The sequence below is a fragment of the Macaca thibetana genome, chromosome 12 (assembly GCF_024542745.1).
Source record: "Macaca thibetana thibetana isolate TM-01 chromosome 12, ASM2454274v1, whole genome shotgun sequence".
NCBI classification, from domain to species: domain Eukaryota; kingdom Metazoa; phylum Chordata; class Mammalia; order Primates; family Cercopithecidae; genus Macaca; species Macaca thibetana.
Window position 1 is genome coordinate 70,798,085 of NC_065589.1, and position 15,066 is coordinate 70,813,150.

General features: G+C 52.3%; 2 protein-coding genes across 2 annotated transcripts in view; both read left to right on the forward strand.

Annotated features, from left to right (window-relative positions):
• Positions 1–15,066, forward strand: part of SLC25A12 (solute carrier family 25 member 12) — a 671,031-nt gene that overhangs the window by 317,543 nt on the left and 338,422 nt on the right. The gene's annotated exons all lie outside the window — the stretch shown is intronic.
• Positions 10,900–14,042, forward strand: DLX2 (distal-less homeobox 2). The gene is made up of 3 exons (XM_050751359.1): positions 10,900–11,657; positions 12,150–12,334; positions 12,847–14,042. Exons 1-3 carry the CDS (start codon positions 11,258–11,260, stop codon positions 13,246–13,248), a joined length of 987 nt encoding a protein of 328 aa, XP_050607316.1. The 5' UTR covers positions 10,900–11,257; the 3' UTR covers positions 13,249–14,042.

The following is a 15,066-nucleotide window of genomic DNA, read 5'->3' on the forward strand; positions in this document are numbered from 1 at the left end:
TGGGTGTCATCACTGTCTTACACAAGACTTGGTGTGGCTCCTTAGTATTCAGTCTTTTCTGGAATGTGGTGATCAATTGTGCTCAGTTCTAAATGAAACCAAAGCACATCATCAATTCAGAACTTAGCTATTTAGTAACACCGGCAAGGAGTACACAACTGAGGACTGGGAAATAGGCAAAAACAATGTCTTGAAATGGCCCAAAATGACATTCCAAAGTTCATTCACTGAAGTTTGTATACTTTCCTCAAATGAAAGCCATTTGGGCCTTTTTAGTGTGAAGTTTCCTTTGTTTTGTTTTTTTTTTCTTTTTCCTATTTGAAGTTATTTCATTATTAGTACCTCTTGTCTTTGTGCTGCCTTTGCCCTTGTTCATTCCATTATCCTAGGCACTGTCGTCCAAAAAAGACTAAAGTAGAAAGTTGGCTTATCACCCCATGACAACTCCTAAGCATAATAAGCATGTGCCCAAGGCAAGAGTGACACTGACATGGAGGGGAGGGTCCCATGTGGCAGGGTGACAAAATTTCTGCAATCCATCACCTTTAAAAGGAAATGCATATGACTGGGGCTTAGATCTGCCAGAACCCCAGTAATGATCATTTAAGACTTATGTTCCTAAGGATAACAACCAGCTGTGCTGCTAGCCCCTTTCTATTCATGGACTGAATGCACCTAGGAATCAAATGGTTTCAGGTCTGTGCTTGGCTTCCCATTTATCTGATTTTCACAGGTAAAGGATGTTCTGGACTTTTTCCTGTAATTTTTTCCTAATGAAGTCATGGCATCCTGACTTCAAGGTCATTGTAATAGTTATAGTAGCTAAGCTGCCATATATATATATATATACACATACACACACACACACGTGGCACATATATATACATACATATGTATACTTAAAAGTCAGTATCTTAAAATATAAGAAAAGTCAGTATCTTAAAATTAAGAAGTTTATTTCTTGGTCAGATAACCTTCCAAACAAGTGATGAAGATTCCCCTAGGCGGTGAGTCCCCTAGGGCTTCTAGGAGCCTCTGGGGCCATGTCATCTGCATAGTTGAAGCTGGTTCCGGACAGCAGAAGGAAAAAGAGAGGAGAGAGGAGTCTCAACTCTGTCTAAAAGGTCCTGTCCCGGGAGAGGCACACATGGCTTCCACTCATGTTCCATTGTCTTGGATTGAATGACATGGTTACACATAAGTGCAAGGGGGGCTAGGGAGTGGTTTAGCCACATTCTCAAAAAATCTGATTTGGAGAGACAACACTTGATCCATTCCACAACTATCCGTCAGTAGTCCAAATGAAGTTTTGTTTGATTAAACATTAAACTGAGGCACAGAGAAGTTAAATAACCTTCCTTAATTTATACAGTTAGCAAGTAGCCAAGTTAGGATTTGAGCTTAGAGCCCATACTTTAACCACTGTATATATTAACTCTAAAAGTATTAACATCTAAAAGTATTGGCACCTATAGGCCGGGCGCGGTGGCTCACGCCTGTAATCCCAGCACTTTGGGAGGCCGAGGCGGGCAGATTACGAGGTCAGGAGATTGAGACCATCCTGGCTAACATGGTGAAACCCTGTCTCCACTAAAAATACAAAAAAATTAGCCGGGCGTGGTGGCGGGCGCCTGTAGTCCCAGCTACTAGGGAGGCTGAGGCAGGAGAATGGTGTGAACCCGGGAGGTGGAGCTTGCAGTGAGTCGAGATCGAACCACCGCACTCCAGCCTGGGTGACAGAGAGAGACTCCGTCTCAAAAAAAATAAAGTATTGGCATCTATAATCATGACCTGAAGGCCCAGAAGGCATAAAAAAAAAAAGAGTCACATATTTGACCATACAAAACTTAAAATCTCTGAACTGGAAAAGAGGATAAACAAAAGTAAAAGAGAAGCAATTAACTTGGAATTAATATTGACTATAAACACAATAATGAGTTAATCTCCAAAATATGTAATGATTTCCCGTAAATCAATTTTTTAAAAACAGAAAAATAGGCAGAGAACAGAAATAGGTAATTCACAGAAGAAAATCAAGAAAATCAAATGCCTATATAAAAACACAAGCCAAGCATGCAATGGCACATGCCCGTAGTCCCAGCTACTCCGGAGGCTGAGGCAGGAGGAGGATCATTTGAGCCCAGTAGTTCAGGATCAGCCTGGACAAAATACAGCAGAGCACCCCCTCAATAAAAAAAAAAAAGAAAAGAAAGAAAAAACACCCACACTCTACTAATGTAAAGGCTTTGCAAGTTAAAATATGGCACTATTTTAAGCCTATCATATTCAAAAAATACTGAAGATTCCTAATATTCTTGGTGAGAGTGCTGAGAAATGAGTATAGAGCTTAAATTGCTTGTTTTTTCAGGGGAGCTTAGTGGTAGCTATTAAAATGTTGACACACAATTCAGTTACTAGGATTCTAGTTTACAAATGTAATTGAACACGTGGGTAAAGCTCTTCAGAAGACATTCACTCATGTGTTGTTTGTAAATATTGGAAATCATCTAGATGACAAGGCAAAGAAGATAGTTAAATAAGTGATGATACCTTCCTCATTCTCCTTAAGAAGAAAATGATTGCTCTGTAACTACTGACATAGAAAGAAAAGATTTCTAAAAAATAAAAATGCTGGCCAGGCGCAGTGGCTCATACCTGTAATCCCAGCACTTTGGGAGGCCGAGGCAGGTGGATCACTTGCGATCAGGAGTTGGAGACCAGCCTTGCCAGCATGGTGAAACCCCATCTCTACTAAAAACACAAAAATTTGCTGGGCATGGTGGCACGCGCCTGTAATCCCAGCTACTCGGGAGGCTGAGGCAGGGAAATCACTTGAACTTGGAAGGCAGAGGTTGCAGTGAGCCAAGATGCACCATTGCACTCCAGCCTGGGCAACAAGAGGGTAACTCCTTCTCAAAAGAAAATAAATAAATAAAAGAAATAGAAATACAAATAAAAATGCTTACGTGTTTACACATTTGAAACATGCATAGGGTTTTATGCATTTGAAAACGTGTGCACAAGTACATGCAAACAATCGGACATACGGCAAACAATAACTGAGCCTATACCGCCTAGGGTCAGTTCCCTGTGAATAACCTGCAAGGTTCTTCCCTCTGCTCCCATCTCCATTTTCAAAGTAGCGAGCAGAAGCAGCCCAGGTGTAGCACACAGGGAGACTACGGAGAAGCTTGCCACAGCGGGACTTTGCCCCGCTTACTGAATGGGGCAGTCCTTTGGAAGGCCAAACGGGTTAGGGGTAGCGTTTGGCCTTCCAAACTTCAGTGCTGCAGGAGGGCCCTGCACTTCCCCATGCACAGTGCCTGACCGCTTCACAACGCCCCTGGACCACCCACTGCCGCCTCGGACGGAGGCCCACGCCCAAATCCCCTGGCCTGGTCTGGTGCACTGGATCCCAGAAACAGCGTCTGCCTTCACCTTGGCTGCCGCCAGGACAAGGCCTGCTTAGGCACGAGTGAGAAAAGTGGGCCTACACCCTCTCCACCTGGGCCTCCCTCCGCAGTTTAAAACCCATTCAGCTGAGGCCCGAGAATGCCGAGTCTCGCGGTAAACCTGGAGGCGATGAACATACAACGGTGTATTTCCAGGCAATAATCCCACGAGGAAGAGCTCAGTATCACCCGCATTCCATAGATGCAAACGACGAAGCACAGAAATATTCATTCCTTTCCCCCAAGACCACAAAGTCTGGCTCCCGAGCACACGTGTCAGCACATCCTCTTCACATCCATAGGAGGTGGCACAACCCTTTTGTTCTAAGACGAGGCAGTGGAAAGAAAGACTCTGTCGAAGAGAAGGGAATTTTGTGCCCAAGTGTACTCTCTGAGTTCCAGACGTTTCCTTCCTAGTTCTCCCGTTTGGTGGTTGTGGTGATAGTGGTGGTGGTGGGGTGTGTGTGTGTGTGTGTGTGTTTTGCTTTAACCACTGAATAGACACTAAAGTGAAAAGGGCCTAACTAGGATCTAAGGCCTGCGAGGCTCTGAAAGTTCCAGAAGCATGCTGCACTGACAACCCAACTCTGAGAACACCTAGGGCCGGCACAGGGGTTCACCCCTGCAGCTCTTAGGGGAGGAGTTGTGGTTTCAACCTGACAGCTGGAGCCAATCAACACCAGACACGAGGAAGACCCGAGGTCCAACACCCCTGCGGCGTTCCCCTCCCGGCTACCCTTACCCTCCTTTTTCAGTCCCCACCCCCGCCTCCCCCCACGCACAGCCCCCTCCCGGCACCCCCACGAACGCCGGGCACAAATGGTCCTCAGTTCAGGGGTGGGAAATCTCGTAGATTTTTTTTTTTTTCATTTTTTTTGAAATTTTAAGTTCCAGGGTACATGTGCAGGATGTGCAAGTTTGTTACATAGGTAAATGTATGCCATGGTGGTTTGCTGCACCTGTCAACCTATCACCTAGGTGTTAAGTCCAGTGTACATTAGCTATTTTTCCCGATGCTCTCCCTACCCCTGCTCCCCACCCCCACCCCCACCCCCTGACAGGCCCCAGTGTGTGTCGTTCCCCTCCCTGTGTCCATGTGTTCTCTGAGATTGTTTTCTTTCGGATTGAGAACAAACCTTGTTGCACTCTTCTCATATGTCAATGTGAGTGCTGCCAAAAGTGCAAAGTGAACATCTCAGCGGTCTGAGCTTTTGTTCCTGGAGGGGGCGGGGGCGGTGGGGAAAGGAGGAGGGACCTGGACACGGTGATGTGGCAACTTTTCACCGTCTAAGGGGAATGAATTTCTCTCGCCCTTGGAAGCTCAACCACCGGTGGCCTGCCTTCGGGGCCTGTGCGCTGGGATCCCACAGTTAGGCCACCGGATCAGTGTGCCTCAGAACCTGGGCCACCCTTCGCTCCATACAGGGCGCCCTCCCGGATCAAGGGCCCCAGCTGTCACTCTCTTTGCTTTAACCGTTGAACAGACAATAAAGTGAAATGGACCTGACGAGAGTCTGTTAGTTCTGGAAGGCAACAGGCGAAACTGGGTCTGAAAGCACCAGAAGCCCTGCGCCGCGGAAAGGCCACGGCTGAGAGCGTCGAGTATCCGTCCGATGATTCCGGTTCAAGCTCCTGAGGTTTACTTACACCCCAGCAGGGAGCAAAGATAACTCCGGGCGGAATCCCAGCGGGAACAAAACATCGAGTCCCCAAGCTCGGATTTACGTGCCAAGCCAGGGGGCACCCGCCTCCCGCCCTCTCCGCAGAGGCTCGAGTCTGTTCGGGAATCTTCCCGGGGCTACCCTTTGTGCAGCCAGGCGCGCCTCCTCCTCTCCCAGGGGAACCTCCCTTCCAGGACGCTCCTTGGGGAGGAAGGGGCGCGGTCGCCCTCAGGACGGCCAATGCCCCTTCCCGTCTGTTCCGCGGAGCTGGCAGCACCAGGCCCGGGAGAGGTAAGTGTGGTGCCGCCTTCTCTCGCGTCCTCTGGCCAGAAACAGCCCAGAACGACAGCGGCCTTGCCTCTGTGGCCCAGATCTGAGTCCGAGGTCGGACACTGCTGCGCGTCCGTAAGCATGTGATTGGCTCTAGGCCTTGGTTTCCTCAATGTGCGTGATATTGTACCCACCCCACAGGACGATTCCCAGGAGTCAGTGAGATGCCGGAGGTAAAGGGCTTGGCAGAACGCTGGGCGCTCAGTAAATACACGCAGGCAGTCGTTCTCTGCACTAGACTGCACGCTGCTGGAGGACAGTGCCTGGAGGCAGGTGGAAGAGGAATGGCTGACTGAGACTCTCAAGCTCGGGAGCCAGGAGGGAGTGTCGAGCCAAAGATGTGGGCCGGGAGCGGTGGCTCATGCCTGTAATCCCAGCCCCAGCACCTTCGGAGGCCGAGGTTGCAGGATCGCTTGAGCCAGGAGTTTGGGACCAGCTTGAGCAACATAGTGAGACCCCGTCTCTACAAAATAAAAAAATTATCTGGGCATGGTGGTATATGCCTGTGGTCCCAGCTACTCTGGAGGCTGAGGCAGGAGGATCCCTTGAGCCCAGGAATTCGAGGCTGCAATGAGTTGTGATCGCGCCACTGCACTCCAACCTGAGTGAGAGAGTGAAACTCTGACTCTTAAAAATAATAATAATAGGCGGGCGCGGTGGCTCAGGCCTGTAATCTCAGCACTTTGGGAGTCCAAGATGGGAGGATCATCTGAGGTCAGGAGTTCGAGACCAGCCTGACCAACATGGAGAACCCCTGTCTCTACTGAAAATACCAAAAAAAAAAAAAAAAAAAAAAAAAAAAAAGGCGTGATGAGGCATGCCTGTAATCCCAGCTACTCGGGAGACCGAGGCAGGAGAATCGCCTCAGTTGCAGAGACTGCGGTGAGCTGAGATCGCGCCATTGCACTCCAGCCTGGGCAACAAGAGCAAAACACCGTCTCGAAATAATAATGGTAATAATAATTTTTCAAATGGTGGAAACCCGAGACAACCTCTGAGCCGGGGAGCCGTGGCAGCGGAGACCAGAGGACCCACCCATTCCCTGCACAGGCGGAGTCTTTGCCCCCCAAGAGTGATTCCATTGTGTCCTCTCGCCAGGTCCATGCAGGAAAAGAAAAAATGTGACATCTCAGGACGCAGATCCCGAGTCAGGGGTCCCGTCTGCCTACCGGTCCCAGGGGCTACGGATAGCTGATGGCTCCCGGAGTCCCTTGAGGCTGCCCTTGGAGCCGCAGGGGAAAATCATGCTGAGGAGACCAGCAATGCGAAAGGATCCGGCCAGAGCTGTCCCAAGAATCTGCAATTAGCCAATGAAGTGAGAACAAAAGCACTGCCGGTTTGGTCGCAAAGGCTGAGCTGTGAGGTTCTCATAACCAAATCCCCGCCCTCTTCCAACGTCTTTGAGTTTTAGGACAAACCCCAAAGGAATTCGAAAGCGCGGGTTCCTAGAGCTACTACTTCGGGAGCGAAAACACAAAGGTACCGAAACTGGCATTGCCTCTTGGACCAGAGGCCCGGAAACCCGCGTCTCCGGGACCCTCGACGAGACTGTGAGGAGTAGGAGCAGCAGCGCGTGCGGCCCCCAACCCCCGGTGGGGGAAGGAGAGTGAAAATGGGCCTGGCCCCGCCACGCACTGAGGGCACCCGGGCGCCCACCCTCGCTCCCTTCCGGCAGGAGGCATCCTCTCCCCAATAATACCCAACTGGGCTGGCTTTTTGTGCAGCGGAGGACACCCGATAGCCCTGCAGAGGCAAAGCCCAGGGCTAGGCGAAGGCTGGAATCCTGCCCCAGGCTAGCGGTGGGGCAAGGGGCTGAGAGCAAAGCGCAGACCTGTCGTCTCCAGCTCGCCGTCTTATGGAGACCTGGAGCTGCTCAACTAAGGCTTACTACATAAATACCCTTGTGATTTGTGCTATGGCAACAGAGAAAGGCTGCTGCCTGGCAAGGGGGGAGGGGGACCCAACTCAAAAGAAGTCGTTTCCGTTCTCAAGCCTCAGTGTCCTTCTGTACAATGAGAATGATGATTCCATCCCTGCCTGGCGCAGGGGAGACCCCGCAGCGCGGCGACAGCCTGGGACAAGCGTTCCAATGCAGAAGAAAGTCTCAGCGATGGGATTGGGACACGCAAGGCCAGAGCAGAAACTTGACCCTCCCCTTATTTACCCCCACCATTTTCTAGGTTCCTGCGGAGCAAAAGAATGCCGAAGTCAGAGAAATCCGAAAACGGAGAAGGGGAAAGAAGGTGCCCTGGGGCAGAAGAAGTAGCTGGCCGCCCTCAAGCACCAGTGTTTCCCCTAACTCGTTTTAAGACTCCCTCCTTTTTTTTGAGACAGAGTCTCGCTCTGTCGCCCAGGCTGGAGTGCAGTGGCCGGATCTCAGCTCACTGCAAGCTCTGCCTCCCGGGTCTACGCCATTCTCCTGCCTCAGCCTCCCGAGTAGCTGGGACTACAGGCGCCCGCCACCTCGCCCAGCTAGTTTTTTGTATTTTTTAGTAGAGACGGGGTTTCACCGTGTTAGCCAGGATGGTCTCGATCTCCTAACCTCGTGATCCGCTCGTCTCGGCCTCCCAAAATGCTGGGATTACAGGCTTGAGCCACTGCGCCCGGCCATTAAGCCTCCCCTTCACTCATATCACTAAGGAGATGGGCATCACTCTGACTGTAAACAAAACTGTCAATTCCCTTGCCACTGCTTCCCTGACTTTAGACCAAAGTAAGCAAACTGTTTGGACATTGTGATGCAGTAATCGGATAATTTGGCTAAACCCAGATTTGTGTTCAAATTATCAGAACTCATACCTCAAGTCTCTACTTGATTCTCCAAATGCAGTCGTGGGTTCTGCCTCCCTCTCCCCCTCCCTCACACTCTCCCTGCTTGCTCATTGCCTCTGGTCTCTTCTTTGCCCCCCTTTGCCCCACGTACACAATCCCTTGTTTTCCAGATAAAGTGGGGCTCCAGTCATTTCCTTCCAGAAAGATACCATTTTCCAGATCTCAGCTGATATAGACTTTGGGCTGCTAATTAATGGAAGTTACTGAATAAATAAAATACAACAAATTTGCCACCATGAAAAAGCCTGGAGAACATATTTAGGGTGGGAACAAAGAACAGAGAGAAAAAGACATGGTCTTTTTTTTTTTTTTTTTTTTTTTTTTTTTTTAGACGGAGTCTCGCTCTGTCACCCAGGCTGCAGTGCAATGGCATGATCTCAGCTCACTGCAACCTCTGCCTCCCAGGCTCAAGCGATTCTCCTGCCTCCCAAGAAGCTGGGATTGCAGGCGCCTAACAGCACGCACGGCTAATTTTTGTATTTTTAATAGAGATGGGGTTTCATTATGTTTGCCAGGCTGGTCTCGAACTCCTGATCTCAGGTGATTTGCCCACCTTGGCCTCCCAAAGTGCTGGGATTACAGGCGTGAGCCACCGCGTCTGGCAGGAGGTTGGATTTTTTAAAATCTCTTTTTCAGGGAATTTTTTTCTATATTAGGTCAAAGCAGCCCCCACCGTGGTGACAGAAAGAAAGAGTTGGAATTTGAAGTCAAAACACCAAAAGGCGGGGGGATCACGAGGTCAGGAGTTCGAGACCAGCCTGATCAATATAGTGAAACCCTGTCTCTACTAAATATACGAAAATTAGCCCGGGGTGGTGGCGCACGCCTGTAATCCCAGCTACTTAGGAGGCTGAGGCAGGAGAATCGCTTGAACCCAGGAGGTGGAGGTTGCAGTGAGCCAAGATTGCACCACTGCACTCCAGCCTGGGTGACAAAGTGAGACTCCGTCTCAAAAAAACAAAAACAAACGAACAAAAAAACACCAAAAGGCAATCATGTTTCAGTATCAAGAGGTTAGTTTTGCAGCTGAGGCCTACAAAGTAGGCAGAGAACCGAATAGCAATGCAGGTAGGTGGGGGTGAGCTCCACCTCCAACCTTTTCTCATAAGCTGGCTCTTTCCATCTAGGGGCCTTCCTTAACCAAAAAAAAAGCTGGGAACTAAATCCAGGTAGACTTGAAGGCGCATTACCTATCTCATTATTCCTCTGCGTGAATGCTGGAGTTTTAATTACACACTTGCTTTTTCTGGGGAAGAAGACCAAAGATCATATTTTTGAAGGTATCAACTTGTTTTCTATCAGACAGTTGTTGTAACAAGTTCTTTCAGCGACATGTTAGGTCTTTAGGAAAGGGTGCTTCAGATGGTGCGCACTAGCACAATTTTGTGGCTTTTAATTACTATTTTGTTCTTTTGGGGGGTTTCAGAGGCTGGCGCCTGGGCGTGATTAGACCGTCTACCCCGCCCCCGGTAACCTCGCACACTGCCCACCAGGTGGCGCCACAAAGCAAGCGCTGCTGCAGGATCTTCGGACATGGGAGTCCAGCAAGTCTTGCCGTCCATCACCGTCGGGCCAAGGTTTCCCACTACAAGGTTATAGAGACAGAGGAAGTTGCCCTTTCCGACTTTTTAAAAAACAGGAGAATGAAAAGAAAAAATTGCAATGACAGAGTAGAACAGGGTCCCAAAATGCAAAACTGTAAAACAGGATTAAATTCAACAAACCAGATAAAACTTTTTATATTTGTTTTAAATTTACAGAGAAGTGATAAATCCAGTATCTACTTGATAAATCTATAATCTCACCTATTATCCTATTTCCTTTTCCGCAACAGCATCGAATTTTCAAGGCCAACTGGTGAACCTTCTCACCCGAAGGAGGAAGTCCTCGGGATGGCTTTCAGGGTGTCATTTACTTATCAAACATATGTAATTACTCAGAGCCTCGCGTGTCGGGAAAGTACCAGGGAAACTGGTTTCAAATATACTATTAGCAATAATACCTTTAAGTTTATGTAGCTTCTCTTTCAAGCAACAAGGAAAACCCGTTTTAATATTATCTAATTAATTGTCCTAATATCTCTGCGGATTGGTTAGGAAGCGGGCATTACACGTGGTTTGTGGATAATTAAATCAATTGACTATGTCAAGTGCCGAGTGGCTAACAAGAGTAAGTGCCAGACACTTCGAGGAAAAGTGGAGATAGAGCTAGCTGGACTCTGGGCACCGATGTACTTTAATGTGTTTGAAAACTGACCTCGGACATGAAAGTACGAATCACTGGAACTGGCACTTGCACACAGAATGGGATGGGGGACCCCACTTCTTCCTCTGAGGCAAAACGCCAGTCTGTCTCCACGCCTTCTATCTTCCTGCTGCGGGCCACCCTGACTTCCCGCTACCTCGACCCCTTGCCTCGCTGCTCACATTCAGCGGCAGTCTGCTTGCACCCGGGGCCGCTGCAGCCGCAGCCGCAGCCACAGCGCCCACCATGTGACGCCCGCCCCCTGGCCGGGCGTTCCCGGAGCTCCGCGGCCGTTTGCTTCTGATTGGCTGTTGCTAGGTGACGTCGCCAGCGCTCACGTGACGAGTGTTAAATGCCCACACTGCAGGAGCCCGCCTGGCAGACAATCGTAAAGCCGCTCAGGGCCGCTCACCTGCTCCCGCCTCCCGGATCCCCGACCCGGCCCAGCCACCCCTGCCCCCTTCACTGCCCGCCCCCCGCCCGAGCCCGCGCTCGCGCTGGGCAAAGAGCCGAGAGGGCCCAGAGGCCGAAAGAGGATGCGACCAGCAGCTGTCCCGAGCAGCGCACAGTGATCGCCTCCCCGGAGGAGGAGGCGCCTAGACGGTTGCCTCCTTTCTTGTTTCCCCCCAACCACCCCCGTAATTACATTGGCTGCTGGAGGGGACCGGGAGAGACGGAGGAGGCGCCTGGCTTCCCCCGCACGCCCGCCACCTCTGCTCTTTCCCGTCCCGGGCCAGGATGACTGGAGTCTTTGACAGTCTAGTGGCTGATATGCACTCGACCCAGATCGCCGCCTCCAGCACGTACCACCAGCACCAGCAGCCCCCGAGCGGCGGCGGCGCCGGCCCGGGTGGCAACAACAGCAGCAGCAGCAGCCTCCACAAGCCCCAGGAGTCGCCCACCCTTCCGGTGTCCACCGCCACCGACAGCAGCTACTACACCAACCAGCAGCACCCGGCGGGCGGCGGCGGCGGCGGGGGCTCGCCCTTCGCGCACATGGGTTCCTACCAGTACCAAGCCAGCGGTCTCAACAATGTCCCTTACTCCGCCAAGAGCAGCTACGACCTGGGCTACACCGCCGCCTACACCTCCTACGCTCCCTATGGAACCAGTTCGTCCCCAGCCAACAACGAGCCTGGTATGCATAACGCTGGAGTCAAGAGTGTCGAGTCGGTCTAGTTAATGGGATGGATGGGTAAACGTGTTCGGGGCGGGGGGCCGTCTAAAGCCCTGGATTTTCACGCTGCCTGCTCACCGCCCGCTTGTGCGCTTTACCCTCCCCAGCCTCCAATCTGCCGCAGGTCGCCGGTTACCTCCCTCTCTCCGTTGGTGGGACCTGGTGGCCTCAAGGGCCAAGTGGGCGTGCTCCGCCTGCCTCATAAGGGCATCTCCTTGCCACCTGCTTCTTTCTCTTGGGTGTGCACTTGTCTCCCCCTTCCCTGGAGGGTTCAGCTCCCGGGGTCGGTGGCGGCTCCGATCCGCAAGCTGCAAAGTTGCGCCTGCCCGTGGCGCCACAGTTCAGTGCACCCACCTCCTGGCTCAAGCCAAGTCCCCCCTCCGGGCCTTCTAGGAGCGCGGGAACTCCAGGACCCCTGGGTTGCGCGGTTCTCACAATTCCGTATCATTGCAGAGAAGGAGGACCTTGAGCCTGAAATCCGGATAGTGAACGGGAAGCCAAAGAAAGTCCGGAAACCCCGCACCATCTACTCCAGTTTCCAGCTGGCGGCTCTTCAGCGGCGTTTCCAAAAGACTCAATACCTGGCCTTGCCGGAGCGAGCCGAGCTGGCGGCATCTCTGGGCCTCACCCAGACTCAGGTGGGGCTCGCGCCCTGTGGGGGCGAGGAGAGCGCGGGCCTGAGATGGCTGGGAAGCAGGCGGGTTCAGGACAATGCTTTTAAAAGCTCACTTTAAGTACTTTTAAGGATTTCCAGGCCTACGCCTCGAGCGGCCCTAAGTAAGCTTCTAGGCCCAAAGCTGAAAACCCCCAAGGGGCCGCCTCGTGGGAGGGAAGGAAAGGGACCCGGTGGACAGAAATCCCGTACCTCTCGCTACTGATTAAGCGGGTGAAATAACTGGCCCTCCTCACCCTCCCGCTGTCACCATCATCACAGTGCACGTACACCAGCAGTCCTGGCCTTTTGGCAAGTACCTCCCCAGGGAGCAGGAACCCTCAGAGTCTCAAAGGCCGTCGCCCGTGATCCGCTTCCAGGGCGCTAGCTGCCCACCTCTAGCCGGCGGTTTTTCTCTGCTGTTTTTTTCTCCTCTTCGAACTCCTACTGCCCCAAGACTAGGTTCCTCCACTAATGCTCAGGTCTTTTTCCTCAAAGGTCAAAATCTGGTTCCAGAACCGCCGGTCCAAGTTCAAGAAGATGTGGAAAAGTGGTGAGATTCCCTCGGAGCAGCACCCTGGGGCCAGCGCTTCTCCACCTTGTGCTTCGCCGCCAATCTCGGCGCCGGCCTCCTGGGACTTCGGTGCGCCGCAGCGGATGGCGGGCGGCGGCGGTCCGGGCAGTGGCGGCAGCGGCGCGGGCAGCTCAGGCTCCAGCCCAAGCAGCGCGGCCTCGGCTTTTCTGGGCAACTACCCATGGTACCACCAGGCCTCGGGATCCACCTCACACCTGCAGGCCACGGCGCCGCTGCTGCACCCCACTCAGACCCCGCAGCCGCATCACCACCACCACCATCACGGCGGCGGGGGCGCCCCGGTGAGCGCGGGGACGATTTTCTAACCCCAGGGAGAACTCGCCAGAGACTGAGAGCAGAGACGAGTTATCCTCAGTGCTTACCCCGAGCCGGGGTTCTCTCCTCCCGGCCCGCTTCCGCCACCCACCTCTCCTGGAGGCTGCGACCTGCAGTGGCCCGTTCCAGGGCCTGCTCCCTCCCGGGGCCACCAAGCGGGCCTCTCTCTCGGGGGAACCTGACAGCAGCTTGGCGAAGGCCTCCCTAAAAGGCCGCATTTCTGACCTGAGCCCCGGGTCTCGGCCGTTTCGAGCCCCGCTTCTGACTTGCCTTCCCTCCCTTCCGGGTGAGCCTGTCTGGCGCCTTCCTCGCCCCGGGCTGAGAGCTGGGTCTCGGGAGATGGACGCCTCCCAGGCGCGCGAGGCTTCCCGGGCGCTCTGAGGCTTCTTTCTCCTCGCCCGCCCCTGGGCTCAGCTCGGACGCTGCAGTTATTGACCTCCCGGTCCCGCCTGCCCGCCCTCCCCTACGTGGCCCCTTGACCCTTGGCCACTTTACTCCCTGCAGTTCCCAGCCCTCGGAGCCCCCATCCCTTCTCTTCCCCCACCGTGCTCCCCAAGGAGCGCTCCCTCAGCTCTCTCCTCATCCATCACCAGTGGAGTTTTTTTATTTTTATTTTTTTAAAAGTTTAGGTGCCTTTGCGGATGACCTCATTTTGATGTTGAAAAAAAATGATTTTTTAATATGTGAACACTGCAAAAATGTGTTTAAATTATCTTTTTTAAAACCTATTCAGGATTATTAGCCTGGACTTGGACACAGAGTTTGTAAATAAAGGTGTCTGTGCGTATTTTCCCACTGATTTATTTGTATAAAAATACCCATCTTTTCAGACTTTTTTGTAAACCCCCAGTTGTGAAAACTGCAGTTTAGCAGTGACCTCGGCAACCCCTCCTTTTTATTTTTTCCTTTAAAAACGTTTCAGTTAAATTAAGCTACTGATTTGGATTTGTTTTATCGTATCCTAAAGTCTTTGTTGTTGAAATGAAAGGTATTTTGGGGTTATTTATTATGAAAACAACATGCTCTTAATGTTGATTTTACAATATGAAGAGATTATTTAAATAAATTATTGTTTTCATTGGATGTGTGCGCTTTTTTCTTGGTGCCAGGGTCCGGTCACTCATGTGCTCAGAGCTCAAGCAGCTGCACAGGCCGGAAAGCCAGCCGGCCGAGAGCTACGTTTCCATCTTTCCGAGGCTGCGACACCGCGAGGTGCGGCAAGGAGAGGACAGGCACGCTGGGCGTGGGGCCGCACCGGGGGTTTCACGCCCCGCCCCCTCCCGAGTCCCTGCGAGTGGTTCTCCAGCCGGCGGAGAGTCGACGCACTCAGCGCCGAGCGGCTCCAGCCTCCGCCTGCCCGGACCCTCCGGCTCTGGCGCCACCGCCCCCGCGCCCGCCTGGATGGCCAGGGTAGGCATCCGAGCCGCCGCGGGGGACCTCCCATCAGGGACCTGAGCAACCTGAGGGTCGGACCCCTACTTTGAATCTTCCCCTCTGTTTGTCCCACGGCATTTCGGGACTGAACTGAGAGCTCTGTGAGTCACCCTCGTGAGGCACGGTTGGCTGCTCTGGAATGCAAGGCGACCCCAAAGGCACGGGGCTGTGCTCGCGCGCTCTAACACACAATCACACACTGAGCACACTGTCACAGGCCCATCTATACTAACACACACTCACCTATACTGATACACACTCTCACAGTCACACTCATGCTCAAATATTCTCAGGCGCACACAAAATGACACATACTCTAACACCGTCACATCACACACTCCTACTCCATCACACTTTTACACACAACACTGACA

Coding starts and splice junctions, on each gene's coding strand:
- DLX2 (XM_050751359.1), top strand. CDS start 11,258: ATGACTGGAGTCTTTGACAGTCTAGTGGCTGATATGCACTCGACCCAG. Junction 11,658..12,149: donor CCCAGCCAACAACGAGCCTG/GTATGCATAACG, acceptor GTATCATTGCAG/AGAAGGAGGACCTTGAGCCT. Junction 12,335..12,846: donor TGGGCCTCACCCAGACTCAG/GTGGGGCTCGCG, acceptor TTTTCCTCAAAG/GTCAAAATCTGGTTCCAGAA.